We start from the raw sequence: 17,777 nt of genomic DNA, 5'->3' as shown, positions 1-17,777 counted from the left end.
GGCACTGAGACTGCCAGGGAGATGAAGTCAGTGAGGCGTTGCAACTTTGAATCTAGTTTATGTCATCCGAGTTCTCTGATTAAATAAAGTTTCCTTTGAGAAGAAGTTCTGTAGCTTGGAAAAGAAAAGTTTATAAAGCGCTAACAGTCCAGTTGCCTCATTTTATGGATTGGAACACTGAGGCTCAGGGAGCTACTAGGATTTCTCCAAATTGATCGTTTGAGGCCAAGCTAGGATTGAAACCCAGGGCCTCCTGGCACTGTCTAGAGCAGGATTGTTCGGGCCGACTGCAGAGCAGCCAAGCCCACATTTCTGGGCTGGGGCCTGGAGTCTGCAGCCTCATTACCTCTTCCCTCCTCAGGGTGATTCTGATGCCCATGGTATATAGGCCAGTTCCAGTCTTGGGGATGCAGCTCCCAGCTCCTGTCAATGGAGCCCTTCAGCCTGGACAGAGACACCCCCTGCCTTTAGGTGGACGTGGCCCACCTCCCATGAGCCTGCCCTTTCCCCACTCTGGGGTTCACTGCAGTGTGACCCACCCACCTCAGCCACCAGGACTCCTTCTTTCTCCCTTTATTGCCTTTCTCTCTCTACCCTTCACAACAGCGTCTTCCCTTTTTAGCAGAACACAGTCATCCCTGAGCCCCAGGCTCCTCGGCTACAGGGAACCTCCCCCTCCCTGAGAGCTCCCCCGCCCACTCCTCAGAAGGTGTAGGCCCCCACGAAGACGGTGAGTCTCAGTACAGAGCTGGCCCGGTAGCTCATGAGGGAGTTCATGGTGACCATCTCGAGGTCCAGCACGTACTCCCGGGGGCCTGTCACAGGGCGCGCGAGGACCAGCATGGCGCTGACATTGTTGATTTGCTGCAGGGTACAGTGGGTGGGGGGACACGTAGATCGTGTCAACCTACACACCAGGACCCTACCCCGCCATCACCTCCCTGCCCTGAGTCTGGTATCCACGACCAGTTGGCTGTGGAGTGGAGAGAGCCCTGGTCAGCCTGGGACCCCAGGCGCTCATCCAAACCTGTGACTCCCTCGACATCTGCACCCGGGCTCCTGACCTCAGAAACATCCCACTGGTGCTCTTCCCACCCTTTCCAGCTAGTTCTTCTTTTGTCTAACCATGGTCAACTGATTCAGGACCAGGTGTGAGACTCGGGAGCAGTGGGGCTTTTGGTGACCTGGAGCAGGCAGACTCCCCTTCAAAGCACTCAATTCCAGAAAGAGAAAACCAGCACTGGTACCAGACAAACCCTTAACACCCCTCTCACTGTGTCACATCCAGACCCTGCCCTCCTCCCACCTCCACCAGCAGAGAGCTGGATTCTCAGACCCCAGGCCCCTGTGCCAACCCCTGCTGCCTCTCTCTCCAAGATCCAGCTCCACTTGTTTGCCCTTCCCAGACTCTGCTGTGTCTGTTACCTCCATCCAGCCTCATGCTAGTCCTTTGTCCTAAGGGTGAAGCAGTTGAAGCCAGATACGCAGACCAGCACAGGGACTCAAACCCGTGTCTGAGTGCCTTGCTAGAATTGTATTTAACAATCTGTAGTTCGTACCGAGGGAATTTAGAACACTTCTACCTCGCTACAGAAATTCTGACCCCTGGGGGGAGGGACACTGAGAGAAGAGGCGGGGCATGGTGGCATAGTTGCGTCTCCCACTTAAGGTTTCCTGGAATTCAGTTTTGGATTATGCAAGTCAGTTGAGGGGTGGGGTTAGGGGAAAGCCTTACCCTAATGTAGAAGTCTCCCTGCGAGTTTCCAGCACGGATCTGAAAAGCATTGTAGGCGCCAGGGTAGACGGAGGTCGCTTGGATTTGGAACACGTCGGCTGGTACGCTCCGCTCCGAGGTGATGCTCATGTAGCGGTGCACGATGGACGAGGGCTGCTCCCGGCACAGGGGGTTGGAAGCCGGACAGAGGCAGCGACTGGAGACCCCGAGATGGGAACACGAATGAGGTCATAGCCCATCCTCCAAGTCTGGCCCACCCCCAGAATTAGGGATCCCAAAAGGATCCTCCCACTCCTGCTGTAACAGCATGTGTGGTTTAGTTGGACTACAACTCCCATCGGCCCTCAGAGCACTCGGCAGCCCGAACAGGTGCCAGTCAGCCGCAGAGCCCTCTGGGAGTTGTAGTTTCTGCTATGGCCTGGTGTCGAGTAGACTCACTTGTCCGACACCTGGACATAGGGCTCCACGCAGCGGTTGGTGTCCACGCAGCGGTAGCCCCCGTGGAAGTTGACACACGTTTGGGCCTCAGAGCACTGGTGCGCACCCGACTCACACTCGTCAATGTCTGTGCCGGGGGAGAGGGGCTTGGAACCCGGATGCCAGGCCACCAGCCCCTGACACCACCCTGCCCGCTGCACCGGGGCAACCTGTACCTTGGCACAGGCGCGTGGCCAGCAACTGGTAGCCCTGCGGGCAGTGGCAGGAGAAGCGGCCTGGCTCGTTGACACAGCGGTACTGGCAGAGGTAACTGGAATAGCTGCACTCATCGATATCTGAGGGGGGAGGGGGAGGGGGGCGGGGCTGAGGACTGGGCTGCCGCAGTCCTCCAGCTCAGCCCCACACATGCTCATCTCATCGACTGAGCCTGGCCCCAGGTTAGGCTCAGTGTAGAAAGAAGCAGAAGAGACAGGCCCTGCGGAACTCAGCAGCGGACAGAGGGTTCAAGAAAGAACTGCCCAGGGGACTTTCCTGGCGGTCCAGTGGTTAAGACTCCGCGCTTCCACTGCAGGGGGCATAGGTTCCATCCCAGAAGCCACATGGCAAAAAAAAAAAAAAAAAGAAAGGACTGCCCAGCTCACAGATCTCTCTTTGCCCCAGGACTATAAGGTGATACTAAATGAGAGCACTGGGAATCTAGAGGTTTGGCTTTATATCCTACTGACTGAGTTTGGGGAACCTAAGTTTTCCTGTCAATAAAATCAGTGGCTTAGACTGATAAGCCCTCGAGGCATCCCAGCCTGCTCTGGGTTTCAGTACTTTGCCCGAATCCTGCAACCTACAATCCGCCCAATTACAGTCACCTCCTGCCAAGTGTGAGCAGCAGAGGCAGGAGCCAGGTTTTCTCCTCTGTGCCCCTTATGCTGCCCGGCACCTAGCCAGGTACCAATGCGGCCTTCCTCGCCAGCAAAGCACAAAGCATAACAGAAACAGGGCACATGGCCGGTTGACATGGAGTGAGATAGACCCCTGGCCCCATTGGGCAAGTCACTCAATCTCTCTTCGCTGAAGTATTTTATCTTATTTTTTGTAATCCTCCCAACAAAACTTGAGGGAAGTATTAATGTCAATTTGCAGAGGAGGAAAAACTGCTATTTATCTCATAGGATTGTTGGCAGGATTAAATAAGGCCAAATGTGTAAGGAAAGCATACTGCACAGGGCAGTTTCTCAATAAATGCTAATTCACTTTAAAGCGTTGCTGCTTGGGACTTGAAAAAGTCTGTCGTCATTTTCTCACTTAATTCTCAAGACAACCTATTCTACAGAAGAATAAATGGACTCAGAGAGAAGAGTGACTTGCCCTGGTCCAGGATTCGCACGCACATCAGCCTGATTCCCAGGGAGGGGGGCACCTACATCTTCGTTCAGTCTCCCTACTGAGCTTCGGTGGGGATCTGACTGCTCCCCTCTGTGCCTTCCCCACCAGGCTGGGAGTTCTGGTGGGCAGCTCTGTAGGTGCCCAGCCACCAGCTGGGGTGGAGTACCAGGAGGCACATGGGTGCAGGATGGACGGGACGTGGAGGCATCAAGGGGAGGGCTGTGGGGCAGGAGGTGCAGCATGACAGAGGGCCTGGGGGACCAGTGGAGGGACACGCGGCAGGGGTGGAGCTCTCACCACTGCAGGAGAAGCCATCCCGGTGCAGCTCATAGCCCTGGTGGCAGCGACACAGGAAGGTCCCATAGGAGTTGAAGCAGCGCTGCTCACACGGAGCCCCCATGTCACATTCGTTCACATCTGGGGGTGCCAGGAAGAGGGGGAGGGGTGAAAGCCGAGGAGCAGCCCAGAGCCCCTGCTGGCCCTGGGCTGGTCAGGAAGGGAGCTCCCCCCACACACACCACCCTGCGCAGGACCCAGGAGCCTGGCCCAGCCCGGCCTCACCCACACAGGAGCGGTTGTTGGGCCCCAGCTGGAAGCCCGGCTCGCACTGGCATCGAAAGGAACCAGGCAAGTTCACGCAGCGGTGCTGGCAGTAGCGGTAGCGGCACTCATCTATATCTGGGATGGAGGCAGGGGAAGGACAGCAGAGGGCAAATGTCAGGTGCGGCTCAGGCCAGCTGGGACTCATCACCCGTAGTCTTGCTTGTGTCTGGGCTGGGCCAGATCAGCCAGGACTCACACATACATGCATACAGTCCTGTGTCTGGTGACAGTAAGGCAGAGGTGGCAGGGGACTGGGGTGAAACCTGGGGGTGGGTTGGAATGGGTATCAGGTGCTAGAGTGAGAGCCAGGTCATGGGCACAGAGCAGGGACCAGAAAGGCCGCTCCCCAGACTCACCCACACACTCGGGCCCGATCTTGCGGTAGCCGTCGGGGCAAGTACACTGGTAGGAGCCAGGCAGGTTATGGCACTCCTGGCTGGGGCGGCAGTCGTGCAGGGCCTGGGCACACTCGTCCACGTCTGCAGGAGACACCACTCAGCCCCCGCCTGGCAGCCCATGCACCACCCGACACGACAGACGCCGCAGTGTGGGAGCACACAGGTCAGGTGCCACTGACATGGATGTGTGGGTGACTAATGCACCCACAACAGGAACACGGGGACCCGCCCAACAGCACAAATAAGAGTTTACCAGCTTGGAGCCAATGAGAACGGCACCCCTACGCTGGGAGACCTCATGCCAGGGAAGCATAGGATAAGGCCCTGCCCATGCTCCCAGGAGCACAGATTCCAGGGCCTTCCTCCAAGGCCCGAAGCACCCAGGGGTGGGGTGCAGACCAGGAAGGGGCAGGGGCAGAGGCTGAGAGGCAGAGCTCTTGCAGTACGTCTGCAGCAGTCAAGGCGAGGGTCCCAGAGGCTGGCTGGGCAGTGTAACAGGAGCTGGGGCCCCCTGCGGCAGGCCCCACGCAAAGTGAGGGTCTGGACAAGGGTCTGAATGTTATCCTAGTGGCTGGAAGGGTTGGAAGCCTCAGTGCCAGGGTGACCCTTACTCACCCGTGCAGCTCTCTTGCTCATCGGGCTCATAGCCCGGGAGGCAGGGGTTGGGGTGCTCAGCAGGGGGCACTGGTGGTGGTGGTCCCTCGCCATGCAGGTCACTGATGACAGCAGCAGAGCGGGGCAGGCACAAGTAGCCCCCATAGTGGTTGATACATTTCATTTCCCCCTTGCAGGCCTCTGGGATGGTCAGGCACTCATTGACATCTGCGGAGAGGGGCCTGCTGGGCACAGCCAGTCTCCTGGGCCGGCCGTGGTGGGGGTGGGAGGCAGGAGCCCATCTCAGCCTTCTCTAAGCTGAGTGACCTGGGCAGGGCCTTCCCTCTCTACTCAAGAAGCTAAGGCTGCCTGCCCAGGACCCCTGGGTGGAGCAGTTGTTCCTATAGTCACCCCCATTTTCTTGCCCCCAAGAGGGTCTCTGTCCCTCCCCAAAGCCCTGGCCCTGACTCAGCCTAACAGGGATGTGCAGGCCTCCTTACCCACCCCCGCAGGCACTGCTCTCCTGGAGCCGTGATGGGACAAAGCTGGATAGGACAGTGATTAGAGGAGGCATCCAGGACAGCGCCCTGTTGCTCTCTAGACTCCTGAGGGGGTGGGGAGGGGGGCGGGCAGGGTGTCCTGGGTTTCTCTGAGAGGGAGGGGCCTGGATGCTTTCTCCACCCCTAGCCGAGCTGGCCGCCTGAGAACCAGAGCTGGCCACGGCCAGGCAGAGCTGGGCAGGAGACAGAGCAGCTCTTGGAAGTGGGGTTGCAATCCCCTTCCCGGTTCTCGGGGGTGGGTCAGTCCCCCAAGCATCCTCACCCCGGCAGTGCTGGCTGTCAGGGTCCCACTCATAGCCGTCTGTGCATTCCTACAAGGGGACCAGAGGTGGCCAGTGGTCACCCCTGGCCCCCTCTAGCTGACCAGGCCAAGACCAGGGCCCAAGCCTGGCCACCCTCCCCGCCTGCTCCAAACAATGGCCCCAGCTGCTCCACCAACCAGGGGAGGGGAGAATCTTCCCCAGCAGCAGCCACCCCAGGATCCTGGTCTCTGTGTCCCTGCCCAGCCCAGCCCAGGCCAGTGACCTCACTGTCCCCACCGTGTAGCTGTCGGGCTCCTCGGAATCCTGGGGAGACGCTGCCCCCAACAGCAACAGCAGCAGCGCCCAGAGCAGTAGAGACGCGGGGAGGCAGGAGGCGAAGGGGAGCATCCTGGGGCTGGGGGATGGCGGGCGGGGGTCAGGGCGCCTCTGCCGCAGCAGCCCGCATTCCCGATACCAGCACTCAGAGCCGTGGCCCCGGTCGCCTCCCGCCCGGAACCGTGCTTGGGGCCCCGGAGCCTCCCAGGGCCGAGGGCCGACTCCTCACGCAGGCCGGGGTTCAGGGCCCACTCGCCCGGGGCCGCCCCGCCCCCGCCCGGTCCCCCAGCGGCTCCGGCCGAGGAGCACGGGCCTCTCGGCTCCTTGCTGACGCGACTCGGCCGAGACTCTGGCTCGCGCCCTCCCCCCATGGACGGCCACTCACTTGGGCCCGCGACGGCCCCGCGGCCCGCGGCTCCGGCGGCTCGTCTGGCTTCGGCAAGTGCCTGCGGCAGACGGACAGGCGGACGGCGCAGCTCCCTGGACGCGCGGCCCCAGGAAGCGCCCCCCGCCCGCCCGCCCGCCGCGGCGCGGCCCACCCCGGCGCCTCCGCCCGCCCCTCAGCGGATTCCTGAGCCCGCGCCAGGGGGAGGGACCCCGACCCCCCACTTCTCCGCCCCCAGCCGGCCGCAGGCCCCCACCCGGTCCCCCGCGGCGCCTCCCGGAGACGCCTCCCGGCGCCAGGCCAGGGTCCCCTAGCGCCCGATCCTGGGGGCATTGGCCCTGACGCCAGACCCCCGACTCACTTAGGAGCCCCCACGCTTTCACTTTGCGCACCCCAAAATGTCATCCTGCGAACCTAGACCCTACCTAATCTGCGCCCCCAGAGCTCCTGTGCACTTAAGGCCGGGGCCCACAGACTCTTTCTGCGCCTCCCAGAATGTCATCCTGGGGACCTAGACCCCACCTAATCCTGGGACTTCCAGATCCTCACTCTGCAGCCTCCAGAATGTTATTCTGTGCACGCGGACAGTCACTCTGGAAATACCAGAACTTCGTCCAGGGTCGCCAGACCCTCGCCCTAAGAAGAGACGCTCCCAGGTCCAGAACTGTCCATCTCGGTCCCTTCTCCTCTCCATCCCCAGGGCTGTCTTCAGCCAGGCGGTTCCTTCACTCCAGAACGGCCTCCTGCGAGCCCTCAGTCCGAGAGGCTACCTCAGTTTGGGGCGGGGGCGGCAGTTCACTTCTGGCCCAGAATGAATGGAAGCCCCTGAGAAGGCGGGCAGTGCCGAACTCGGGCGTGCAGGACGCCAGGGTCCGGTGCGATCGCCTTCCTGGCCATCCTCCCACCAGCGTCCCCCAACCCCACACACACACCCCGCCCCCAGTCCCCGGGTTTCTGCATCCTCTCCCAAGCAGACGGAGAGCCCTAAGGGGAGGAGTTTGGGCGGAGCTGGCTCCCAGGAAGGGGTTGGGGTCTTGCGCTGGCCACGTCTCAGGGCGGGGCCAGACGGGAAAGGGCTGCGTGTCTAGGGGTCCCCCGCCTGGAGGCAGACGGCGTGTGGGAACTGCCGAGCCCTCGGTTCCCTTTCCCACCCCCGTTTATCTTCACTATCGCCCCGCCCGGGGAGAGGAGAGGACTTAACGGTGGGTCCTGGGGTGAGCCTTCCGGGTGCGGTGTGAACTGGAGAGCACCTCGCCATCCCCAAATCCTTCCCAGCACCATCCCCCAACGTGGGGGGAAGGAGCCTAAAAATAATAGTTCTTTAAAACCAAAAAGACAGACAGTAACAAGTGCTGGCGAGGAGATGGAGAAATTGGAACACTCATACACTGTGGGTGGGAATGTAAGATGGGGCGGCCACTGCGGAAAACAGTCTGGCAGGTCCTCAGAAATGTTACCACGTGACCCAGCGATTTCACTCCTAGGTATATACCCAGGGGGATTGAAAACACAATCCACACACACACACGAAATCTGTACAGTGTTCATAGCAACACTATTCATAAGAACCAAAATATAGAACCAATCTAATGTTCATCAATTGATGAAAGGATAAGCAAAAAATGGTAACACGGTGGAATGTTATTCAGCCATAAAAAGGAATGAAGTACTGATATATGCTACAACATGGATGAATCTTGAAAATAGTACACTAGTTGAAAGAAGCCAGACACAAAAGGCCACATATTCCTCTTACTTATATGACACAACCAGAATAGGCAAATCCGAAAGACAAACTAGATGAGTGTTTGCCAGGGCACGGGGAATGGGGAAATGACTTCTAATGGGTATGGGGTTTCTCTTCGGGTGATGAAAATGCTCTGATATTAGACAGTGGTGATGGTTGCACCATTATGCAAATACGTGAAAAACCGCTGAATTGTATACTTAAAAATGGTGAATTTTATGGTATGTGAATTATACCTCAATAAAGCTGTTATGTGAACCTCCAGCTCTGAGGGCTGACATGGGGCTTTAGTCATAGGTCACACACAGCCAGAACCAGCTTGGGACACATGCCTGGGATCTAGAATCATGAAGCCAGGTACCCCTCTGTGGATGGTCTGTCTACTGTATTTTAATAAAGGCAGCATCACTCTTTTTTCCAAATAGAGGAGTCCCTTGGCTTACTATCCGGGGTGTGGGGGGGTGGGGGCTGGGTGCAGCAAAACAGGATCTCACAGCTTTGGGAAGATTCCTAATGAATGAAGAAAAGAGGTGGTGAGCTCATGAGTGGATGGATCCCTTCCCGTCGCTCCCATCCCCATGGAACCCCGAGAAAGCCAGTTTTTTTCTCACCCATCTCTGGTATTGGGTGCTGGTTGCCAGCCTGGAGGCCCATATGGGAGCTCCCTAGCCCAAGGACCCACTTAAAACCAAAGCAGAAGTAACAGGTGTGAACACCCCTGCCCAGCCCTTAGCCTCCGGCCTTACTCTGTCTGAGATGCCAACCCTGCTATTTTTCTGCCCCCTCAGGCCCACCCACACCCCTCATCTCCATCCCCAGACTGTGATAGGAATGAAGAACAGAAGGGGGTAGTAGATGCCACTTGCTGTCCCCTGGACCCTGAACTTTTCTATTTAAAACCCATGATGACCAATCGCTCAGTCAACAAATCCCCACTGAGCCAGCTCTGTGCCCAGCCCCTTCCTGGGTGCTGAGGACACAAACAAGGCAGATACCTCCGGTGTGGTTGGGACGCAGATGCCCAGTAGGCACAGGCACAGCAGGGGCTCAGGGAGCTGCGGTTACACCACAGGATGGGTGAGCTTCTCGGAGGTGACTTCTGAGCTGACTGAGCTTTGTAATAGGATGAACAAGAATGCTTCCCGGGGCCCACTGACCACCATCCATCCCCCCAGTCATCAGGGCCTGTGGCTTCCATAGCCCCCTGTTTCCCCCTCAAGGCACTGATGGCCTTATATTGTCACTGCCCACTTAGGATCTGTCTCCTCCTGTCCCCTTAAGGACAGATCCATCTCCATATCCCTAGAATTGCCCAGAACAGCATGGGCAGAGAGCCTCTGTTGAATAAAGGGGTGGAGCGGGGTACAGGAAGGCAGGGGGCCATGTAGGGACAAAAGCCTGAAGGCCTCTTGTGCTTGGGGGTCCTCCTCCCCCTCGCAGCCTGGTTTCCCCTTTGTGGTTTCTCCAGCTCCACCCTCTCAGCCCCTCCACCTTGGTCTGCATAGCTTCCTGCCGCTGACACTCTGGTCTGCGGCATCATGTCACTAACTGTCCACCTCTCCTATCTCCTGGCCCTGTTGGTGGCAGGCCTGGCCCAAGGCATCAAGAGCTCCCTCAGGGGCCAGGTAAGTGTCCCCAGCCTGCTCCCCATGCCTGGGGCTCACCCCCTCAGAAACAGTGCTTTGCTCCTATTTCTCAGAGGGAGCAACTGAGGCTGGAGAGGTGATTGACGCGTCCAGGCCCACACAGGGAGAAGAGCGGGTGAACCGGCTGCTCCCCAAACCCAGTCCTGGCACATCTGGGAGCTGAGGTGTGGTCCCAGCAATGACTCCTCACCTCTCCCCCTCCCCACCGCCCTTGGTTGTTTTTCCAGGACCCAGGTCCCCAGCCTCTGGAGCTGAAGGAGGTCTTCACGTTGTTCCAGATCCAGTACAACCGGAGTTATTCACACCCAGCAGGTATCATGGGGCGCAAATGTCTCCGGTCCAACCCCCCTTCTCCCATTTAAGAGACAAGGAAATCAAGCCACAGGGTGGGGAATGTGCTTGGCCAAAGCCACTCAGCAGGACAGTGACAGGGCTCGGGGTGTACTCCCTGGTTTCCCAAATGCACAAGTGGGGACAGGATCGTCCTTGGCTACGAACCTGGAGGGAGGCGGCAGCTGTTGGGGGTCTGACTGGTCCAAGAGGATCCTTCACCTCCAGAGCCACTTTCCTGTGACTGCAGGCAGCAGGCAGGAGGCCGCCATCTAGTCATGAGTTCATTCAGCAAACACCCAAGGATACCCATTTTGTCCCCAAGCTGGGGACTCCCTCTCCACCCCCAGGAGTTGCCAGCCCTGCCCCTGCCCTCTGGATCTCATCTCCCATAGGGGGATGGTCTGTGAGCACCTTTCAGCCCAGACTTCCTGTGCCATGGACCTGTACCCCACCCTCCCCCGCCTCGTTCCAGCCACAGACTTGCGGTCAGAGATGTGAAGTACAGAGAGGCAGGATGCCGGTCTCTAACCATCCACTTTTCCCTTGAGTCACTCTGCCTTCCGACCCTTTACTTGGCTTCTCCCCCAGGTGGGCGGAGATACCCCTCTTCTGGCTTCCTGGGAAAACCCAACCCTAGGGGCGCTGGGGAGCCATTTCCTTGGCCCAGGTGTCTGTAGCAGGGCCTGCAAGGACCACGGGAAACAGAGCCAGTGCTCACCTGGGCGAGTGTGGATGAGAAGCCAAGCCGGTGACCACTTCCTACCCCTGGGGGCTTGGAAGCCAGCCTAGGACAACCTCCTTTTGGTCTAGAGCATGCTCGCCGCCTGGACATCTTTGCCCGAAACCTGGCCAAGGCTCAGCAGCTCCAAGAGGAGGACTTGGGCACAGCTGAGTTTGGGGTGACTCCATTCAGTGACCTCACAGGTACCGGGACCCCCTCCTGGCTCCTAGGTGGTAGGTGGGGAAGCAGAACCTTCTCCAGGGATACTAGCAGATGGACAGGGCAGGTTTTTGGCTTTTGTTTCCCAGAGGGACTCTGAGGACCAGAGGCCTGGGTGCTTGGCCCAAATCAGAGATCAGGGGCAGGAACTCCGGAGCCGGGGTCGCAACCCAGCTCAGGGGGAGGCAGCAGGTGCAGGGGAGTGCACCCCAGCAAGGAACCTGGCCTCTCTCTAGGCCTCAGTACACTTGCCTTTCTGTCTCCCAGGGTATTAGGGGGACTCAGATGTCTGAGGATGTGGATGGCTGAAGTGAGAGGCAGACTGTGGGGGAGAGGGGGTAAAAACTGCGAAACTTGGGGGCCCCATCTGTCTCCCAGAGGAGGAGTTTGGCCAGCTTTATGGGCATCAGAGCGTGGCTGGAGAGGCCCCCAGTGTGAGCCAAAAGGTAGGGTCTGAAGAGTGGGGGCAGTCAGTGCCCCCGACCTGTGACTGGCGGAAGAAGGCTGGCATCATCTCATCCATCAGGAATCAGGTATCTGCCCCCATGCGGCCTGGCCCAATCCAGCCCTGGTGGCGGGAGGGGGAGGGGAGGGGCAAGGCCTGCATTCCCTACCCCCACCCCCATCCTTCTACCACTAGCAAAACTGCAACTGTTGCTGGGCCATGGCAGCAGCGGGCAACATCGAGGCCCTGTGGGCCATCGAATACCATCAGTCTCTGGAAGTCTCTGTGCAAGGTATGGCTGGGGGAGGGGACCTGTGTGACTGAGGCGGGGATGCCTGAGGCCCGGGCACCCACACTGTCCCTGTTTGCACCAGAGCTGCTCGACTGTGACCGCTGTGGGAATGGCTGCAAGGGCGGTTTCGTCTGGGATGCGTTCATGACTGTCCTCAACAACAGTGAGTGCCTGTCTCTTGGGGCAGCTGTGTGTGTGTGTGTGTGTGTGTGTGTGTGGCGGGGGGGTGGGGGGTGGGATGTTCCGGAGCTGAGCCGAGTCTCCTCCGGGGCCTTGCTCATGTCCAGGTGGCCTGGCCAGTGATAAGGACTACCCATTCAAGGGGAACAGCAAACCCCACAGATGCCGGGCTAAGAAGCACAAGAGGGTGGCCTGGATCCGGGATTTCATCATGCTGCAGCCCTGCGAGCAGAGTACGGGCAGGATGGAGACACATGGGCGGGCCCAGGGGGGAGAATGACAGGGACAGACAGACCAGGACAGACAGGGCTACAGACAGAGATGGAGGGATTTTGGGGCGGGGGGTTGGGCGTGGGAAAGAGAAAGAGATAGAGACACCCATGAGCCGAGAGCAGGGGGCACAGGACAGGCAGGGCCTGACGGCACATTCCACCCCCAGGCATCGCCAGGTACCTGGCCACCCAAGGCCCCATCACTGTGACCATCAACATGAAGCTATTGCAGGTGGGATAAGGTAGGGAACTGGGGGGAGGGGTATATAGGGGAGGTGGCCCCCGACTCAGCCTCTCTGCCCCTGCAGCAATACCAGAAGGGTGTGATCAAGGCCACACCTACCACCTGTGACCCCCGGCTTGTGGATCATTCTGTCCTGCTGGTGGGTTTTGGTAAAAGCAAGTCGGTGGAGGGGAGGCAGGCAAAGGCAATCTCATCCCGGCCTCATCCTCATCCTCGCTACTCCATCCCATACTGGATCCTGAAGAACTCCTGGGGGGCCAACTGGGGTGAGGAGGTGAGTGTGATCTACTGGGGGCGGGAGGACAGGGCCGGACACACCTCTCCCCGCCGACTGGCCCTGATGTCCCCTAACTTCCTAGGGCTATTTCCGGCTGCACCGAGGGAGTAATACCTGTGGCATCACCAAGTACCCGCTCACTGCCAGAGTGGACAAACCCATTAAAGAGCACCAAGTCTCCTGCCCTCCCTGAGCCCACCTGGCTGCCCCTCAGCTCTCTCCTGCTGTGCCAGCTACCTCCCTGCCCACCCCACCCCAAGGTTTTTGCCTATTCTCCCAGTGTTTCTGCTATGGATTGAATAAACCTAGACAAGACCCCTGTCTTCGGAGTGGACTCAGCTGGGATGGGGAAATGGATGGGGAGTACATAGATAATATTCTCTGACATGTCCTAGTCCCTGCGGGGCCAACGGACACATACATCCTTAGACACTGTGACACTCAGAGACACACGCGTGCAACCTGCACACACTCCCACACGCGGACCCGTAATTGTGCCCACTCACAGCCTCCTCCGAAGTCACGGCAACTTTATTGTCAATGTGGGCAGGGCAGGGGGAGGGGCCTCAGTCATGACAGAGACGCAGGAGGCAGCCACGGAGGGTGCCCATGTAGCGGTCCCAGAGGGCCTGGTGCCTGCAATGATAACAGTAACGGGATCGGCTGACGTTTACTGTATCCCCCTCGTGTCATGACACTGCTCTAAGTGCTCTCTACACCTTCACTTGTTTGATCCTCACAATATTCCTATGATCCTCATTATTATCACCCCCAGCTTATGTACGAGGGGACTGAGGAAAGGAGAGGTTAAGGAACCTGTCCAAAGTCAGGGTCACAGCTTCCAAGAAGTGGAGCTGAGACTCTAGTCAACACAGACTTCCACCTCCAGGGCGACAGAACAGGGAACTCTGAGTCTGCAGGAGGGCTAGGCCCCAGAAGGAGGCCGGCAGAGTGAGGAAGCCTGGGGTGTCTCACCGGAAGCCATCCAGGGAGTGGACCGATGCCGAATACTGATTCAGGAAGAGTCGCACATCATTCAACGGCCAGTGGTCGGAGCGGCAGGGTTCCACGAACTGTGGGTCCGAGGTAACATCTAGCACTGGTACAGCCCAGGGACAGGCCAGGATGGGGATCAGAGGGCAGCGGGCAGGACAGCTCACCTTCTCCACAAGGTCCACAAACAGGTCTCTGACATCCTTATTGTGGGTCAGCTTGGCGGCCACATTCACCAGCCCCCGGGACAGGTTCTGTGGGGCAGGGAGCCTGGGAGTTCTGCCTTCTGCCCAAGAGGCTGGGGGCTGAGCCCAAATCTATCCACCTCCCTCAATCAAATAACTCCCCATTGTTTAAGAGCTGGCTCCCCCTTCACAGGCAGGCAGAGGGAGCAGCAGCGCCACCTGCCGGTCAATCTCAGGCATGAGCAGAGCTGCCCGGAGGGGACAGTGCTCTGGAGGCTGACGATGCCAATGGGACAGAGGCTGGATTGGGCCACAGACCTTGAAGTTGGCTTCCATCTCAGAGAAGACCCCGAGCTTTCCCCGGAGGGCAGTGCACACCAGGCTGCAGGGAGACAGGGTCAAGCCCAGAGTCGCCTGGGCTTCCACTTCAGGCCCCGCCCCATAGACCCCAAGGGTCACCTCTTGTGCAGGTCCAGAAGGTCCTTGTCAGCCACAAGCACCTTGAGCTCCTTCAAGTCCTGGAGAAACTCCTTGTCTAAGTCCATGTCCATGTCATCCGCCTGGGGGTCTGAGTGAGGTCCATGAAGGGAGTTGGGGTGGGAGATAAAAACCCCTCCTGTGACATCCCGAGCCTTCCTCCCCCACCACCTCATTGCGCCCCATGAGATAAAAGAGCAAGTGGAGTGTGAGGGACGTGGAGTGACTGGCCCCAAGCCATAGGGAAGCCGTGGGCCCTCTGTCTGCAGACGTGTGGGTGGGAACACCGGACTGGGAGCAGAAGTGGCTGGGGAGGGGCCCTAAAGAAGAAAGGATGCTGGGAACGGGGGCCTGCAGGAGAAACCGCTGGTGGGAAGCCAGGCCCTGAGAAGGTGAGGAGGTGTCCAGGCACCTGGGTCGGTGGGGGCCTCACCGACGGCTCCGAGGGTCCAGTTCTGGATCATGAGCTCAGCACAGAAGGCAAAGTCCCCAAAGCTCAGATACTGCAGTTTTTTCTTCCCTGTCTCAAAACGATTGTTGGCAAAGAAGACGATGGCTGCATAGTCCCTGCAGGGAGGGGAGAGTGGGCCCATCAGGGCTTGAAATTCCTTCTTAGCAAGCAGCTCCCCCCTGCAACACTGGCTGGGCATCCGAGTTCTGGCCTCTCTCTACCCTAACTCACTGTGTGATGTGTCTCAAGTCACTTTTCTCTGGGCCTCCTCATCTGGGGAAAGAGAAGGTTTCAGCCCAGGTCTCCTAAGGGACACAATGGAAGACCACAGGGTAACAGCTACCATTCACTGAGTACTAAGCCCCAGGGGCTGTGCCATCATGGGCTTTCCATGTGGCACCTCACAACAGCCCAGTTGGTGAATGGCCGGGCTGGGATTCAAACCCAGGCCAGTCTGATCCAAAGTACAGACCAGGAGTGGGATAACCATCCCCCCAGCCCAGCCAGGAGGTCAAGCGGGTTGGTGTGGGGAACATGGACCAGCCTCAGGGCGCAAGGAAGGAGTGTGCAGGAGGGGGAGGCAGCTGGCTCCTCATCTAGCCCCTCACCTGGCCCCTCACCTGGCCAGCCGGTCGGACAGGAGGAAGTGTTGCTGGATGTTATCGACCAGGGAGCCCCGCATTTCCTCCACCACCTTGAAGACTCGCTTAAAGTTGTCAAACTGCAGGGCAGTTAGAGGAGGAGAGAGGACTGGTCAGAGGTTGCTCACCCAATAAGCTGTTTAGTGAACGTCCCTCTATCACCTACCCACCTATCCAGTCAACAGACACTGATGGAGCATCTGTTATTCCTTCAACAAACTATTAATTATTAATACCTGTTATCAATTCAACAAGTGTTCACCAGCTCCTGCCATCTTGCCTTGGATACATGTTTACTCACTCTTATCAATAAATTCACCCCCATTTTAGAATCATGCTCTCCAGTTCTTCACTAATTTGTGCTGAAACTGACCCTCCTGGCTAAGCCCCAGGAAAGCTAAGGTCAGATCTGGGCTTCTGAGAGGTCACTCTGGCTGAAGAGTAGGGGATGGCTTGCAAGGGCCAAAAAGAGAGCAGAGTGGGTACGAAGCCACTGCCACCGAGGTGCTGGAGGAGCCTGGAGGGGGGCAGCGACCCGAGGGACGGTGTGAAGGGGCGGGCTGCAGATGAGTGTGGTGTCCACCTGTCTCCGGCAGCTCTTGAGGGTGATGCCTGTTTTGGTGCTGATGTCATCCAGGTCTTTCTTAGTGCCCTTGGACAGCTTCTTGCCCAGCACCTCCCGCACAAAGGCCTCGTCAAAGGCATAGTACCTGTGAGGAGTCAGGGGACACTGCTGACTTTCCATAAAGGAGGCGAAAGGAGAACTGGCAGGACCTGGGTTTGGCCCCTTCTGCTCTCAACTTTCTCCCGGCCTAGATAAGCCCCGTCCCTCCCTGGGCCTCATTTTCAGCCTGCAAAATGGGCATATGGCCAGACTGGTTGGCGTCCCCACCATCCCGCCAGGTGAGCACCTCTCGATGAGCAGCGCCTGTCGAGAGGGCGGGATCTGAAAGATGAGCTGGTGCAGCAGCTTGGGCGGGGCGTGTAGCAGGCGCTCAAGCATTTGGAAAGTACGGTAGTGGTCCATGGTGTCGCTCTGCAGCACCGCTGCTGTGGCGCCGGTCTGCTCCAGGATTCCCGAGCGCACCCTCAGGGCCACCGCGTCGCTCACTAGGAAGAGAGCGCTAGCATCAGGCCCCGCCCCGCCGACCCCAGAGGCCCTTCAGGGATTCCAGCCCCGACCCCTATGTATTCGGTACTCCCAGGCCTCTGCCCACTGCCCTATAGGATGCCTACTCCTGGCTCTGCCCGCTCTCCCATCCAAAACAATAGCTCCGCCAAACCGGCACCCACAGACGGTCCCCCACAGACCCGAATAACCGTCCAGCCAGAGGCGATACACGTCCTCGTCGATGAGGGTCGTGTTCCCCACGAAGATGTCCAGCTCGCTGGTCATGGCGACGCCGGGACCCGGGCGCTACCGCAGCGCCCCAGCAGGAGCAAGCACTGCCCGGGCCCGGCGCGCCGCCGCCGGGCCACTTCCGTGAGCACAGGCGTTCGGCTCCCGGCACCCGGAGCCAGAAAAGGACCACTTCCGGGACACAGCGAGTCGGGGCAGGAGCGGCGAGGAAAGAGGCGGAGGCGGAGGCAGTGGAGTAGCCCCTCCCTCCTCCCAGCGGGAGGGGGAATCTCAGGCTCTCAGTCCCCACCCCACCCCACCCTCACCCCGGCCAGGTTAGCGGGAGGGCGTCCAAAGTCAAGGTCTCCGGCCAGTTTGACCTATCCCGGCAACCTCTACCCTCACATCCTTCTGGTTTTTCTCTGCCCTTTTCGGGGCCTCCCTACTTTGACCTGTATCCTAAATTTAGGGGCTCCACTGGGCTCTATCCTAAGTCTTTTCTCTGAAAAAAAGGTGTCTGGCTCAACCTCAAGGGCCCTTGCTGGGTGGGAGCCCCTCAGTCCATCCTGCAGACGAGCCCCTCTCCTGAACATGGGGCACCTGTTCCCATGGTTTTAACCCCCCCCCACACACACTAATGACCT

General features: G+C 58.8%; 3 protein-coding genes across 8 annotated transcripts; 1 reads left to right on the top strand and 2 right to left on the bottom strand.

Annotated features, from left to right (window-relative positions):
• Positions 1-42: 42 nt before the first annotated feature.
• On the bottom strand, positions 43-7,590 carry EFEMP2 (EGF-like fibulin extracellular matrix protein 2). Of its 3 annotated transcripts, XM_022591425.3 has the most exons (12): positions 7,194-7,590; positions 6,672-6,732; positions 6,248-6,365; positions 5,971-6,019; positions 5,170-5,376; positions 4,513-4,635; positions 4,115-4,231; positions 3,851-3,970; positions 2,389-2,508; positions 2,174-2,300; positions 1,736-1,931; positions 43-864 (listed from the first exon to the last, which is right to left on the bottom strand). In XM_022591425.3, the coding sequence occupies exons 1-12, from the start codon at positions 7,363-7,365 to the stop codon at positions 703-705; spliced, it is 1,572 nt and encodes a 523-aa protein (XP_022447133.1). In that variant the 5' UTR covers positions 7,366-7,590; the 3' UTR covers positions 43-702. The 3 variants fall into 3 exon arrangements, with proteins under 3 accessions (XP_022447133.1, XP_022447136.1, XP_089770625.1); XM_022591428.2 differs by lacking the exon at positions 6,672-6,732 and having other exon boundaries at positions 7,194-7,281; XM_089914499.1 differs by lacking the exon at positions 6,248-6,365 and having other exon boundaries at positions 6,672-7,311.
• Positions 7,591-9,922: 2,332 nt separating this feature from the next.
• CTSW (cathepsin W) lies at positions 9,923-13,362 on the top strand. 2 transcript variants are annotated; one of them, XM_022591429.3, is made up of 10 exons: positions 9,923-10,043; positions 10,292-10,376; positions 11,178-11,321; positions 11,716-11,870; positions 11,978-12,074; positions 12,157-12,237; positions 12,362-12,487; positions 12,694-12,758; positions 12,835-13,044; positions 13,130-13,362. In XM_022591429.3, the coding sequence occupies exons 1-10, from the start codon at positions 9,957-9,959 to the stop codon at positions 13,238-13,240; spliced, it is 1,161 nt and encodes a 386-aa protein (XP_022447137.1). In that variant the 5' UTR covers positions 9,923-9,956; the 3' UTR covers positions 13,241-13,362. The 2 variants fall into 2 exon arrangements, with proteins under 2 accessions (XP_022447137.1, XP_022447138.1); XM_022591430.3 differs by having other exon boundaries at positions 9,924-10,043; positions 11,208-11,321.
• Positions 13,363-13,562: 200 nt separating this feature from the next.
• On the bottom strand, positions 13,563-17,305 carry FIBP (FGF1 intracellular binding protein). 3 transcript variants are annotated; one of them, XM_022591431.3, is made up of 10 exons: positions 17,106-17,298; positions 16,706-16,904; positions 16,378-16,504; positions 15,774-15,874; positions 15,115-15,269; positions 14,685-14,793; positions 14,544-14,607; positions 14,208-14,294; positions 14,023-14,120; positions 13,563-13,683 (listed from the first exon to the last, which is right to left on the bottom strand). In XM_022591431.3, the coding sequence occupies exons 1-10, from the start codon at positions 17,188-17,190 to the stop codon at positions 13,614-13,616; spliced, it is 1,095 nt and encodes a 364-aa protein (XP_022447139.1). In that variant the 5' UTR covers positions 17,191-17,298; the 3' UTR covers positions 13,563-13,613. The 3 variants fall into 3 exon arrangements, 2 of the variants coding, with proteins under 2 accessions (XP_022447139.1, XP_022447140.1); XM_022591432.3 differs by having other exon boundaries at positions 15,136-15,269; positions 17,106-17,294; XR_002647101.3 differs by lacking the exon at positions 13,563-13,683 and having other exon boundaries at positions 14,084-14,120; positions 14,208-14,607; positions 17,106-17,305.
• Between the last annotated feature and the right edge of the window lie 472 nt (positions 17,306-17,777).

The sequence above is a fragment of the Delphinapterus leucas genome, chromosome 7 (assembly GCF_059928025.1).
Source record: "Delphinapterus leucas isolate spDelLeu-1000000601 "Yukka" chromosome 7, BTC_Dleu_Yukka2, whole genome shotgun sequence".
Lineage (NCBI taxonomy): Eukaryota > Metazoa > Chordata > Mammalia > Artiodactyla > Monodontidae > Delphinapterus > Delphinapterus leucas.
This window is presented reverse-complemented; position numbering and strand designations above follow the sequence as displayed.

Excerpts from the sequence above, each read along its gene's own strand:
- FIBP (XM_022591431.3), bottom strand. The coding sequence starts at position 17,190 with ATGACCAGCGAGCTGGACATCTTCGTGGGGAACACGACCCTCATCGAC. Across the intron at positions 16,905-17,105 it reads CTGGCTGGACGGTTATTCGG|TGAGCGACGCGGTGGCCCTG; the intron begins GTCTGTGGGGGA and ends CTCTCTTCCTAG. Across the intron at positions 14,295-14,543 it reads AGATGGAAGCCAACTTCAAG|AACCTGTCCCGGGGGCTGGT; the intron begins GTCTGTGGCCCA and ends CCTGCCCCACAG.
- EFEMP2 (XM_022591425.3), bottom strand. The coding sequence starts at position 7,365 with ATGGAGAGGAGAAGGGACCGAGATGGACAGTTCTGGACCTGGGAGCGT. Across the intron at positions 6,366-6,671 it reads CGGGGCCGTCGCGGGCCCAA|CCCCAGGATGCTCCCCTTCG; the intron begins GTGAGTGGCCGT and ends GCCATCCCCCAG. Across the intron at positions 5,377-5,970 it reads TGACAGCCAGCACTGCCGGG|ATGTCAATGAGTGCCTGACC; the intron begins GTGAGGATGCTT and ends CCCTCTCCGCAG.
- CTSW (XM_022591429.3), top strand. The coding sequence starts at position 9,957 with ATGTCACTAACTGTCCACCTCTCCTATCTCCTGGCCCTGTTGGTGGCA. Across the intron at positions 12,075-12,156 it reads TCTGGAAGTCTCTGTGCAAG|AGCTGCTCGACTGTGACCGC; the intron begins GTATGGCTGGGG and ends TGTTTGCACCAG. Across the intron at positions 13,045-13,129 it reads GGGCCAACTGGGGTGAGGAG|GGCTATTTCCGGCTGCACCG; the intron begins GTGAGTGTGATC and ends CTAACTTCCTAG.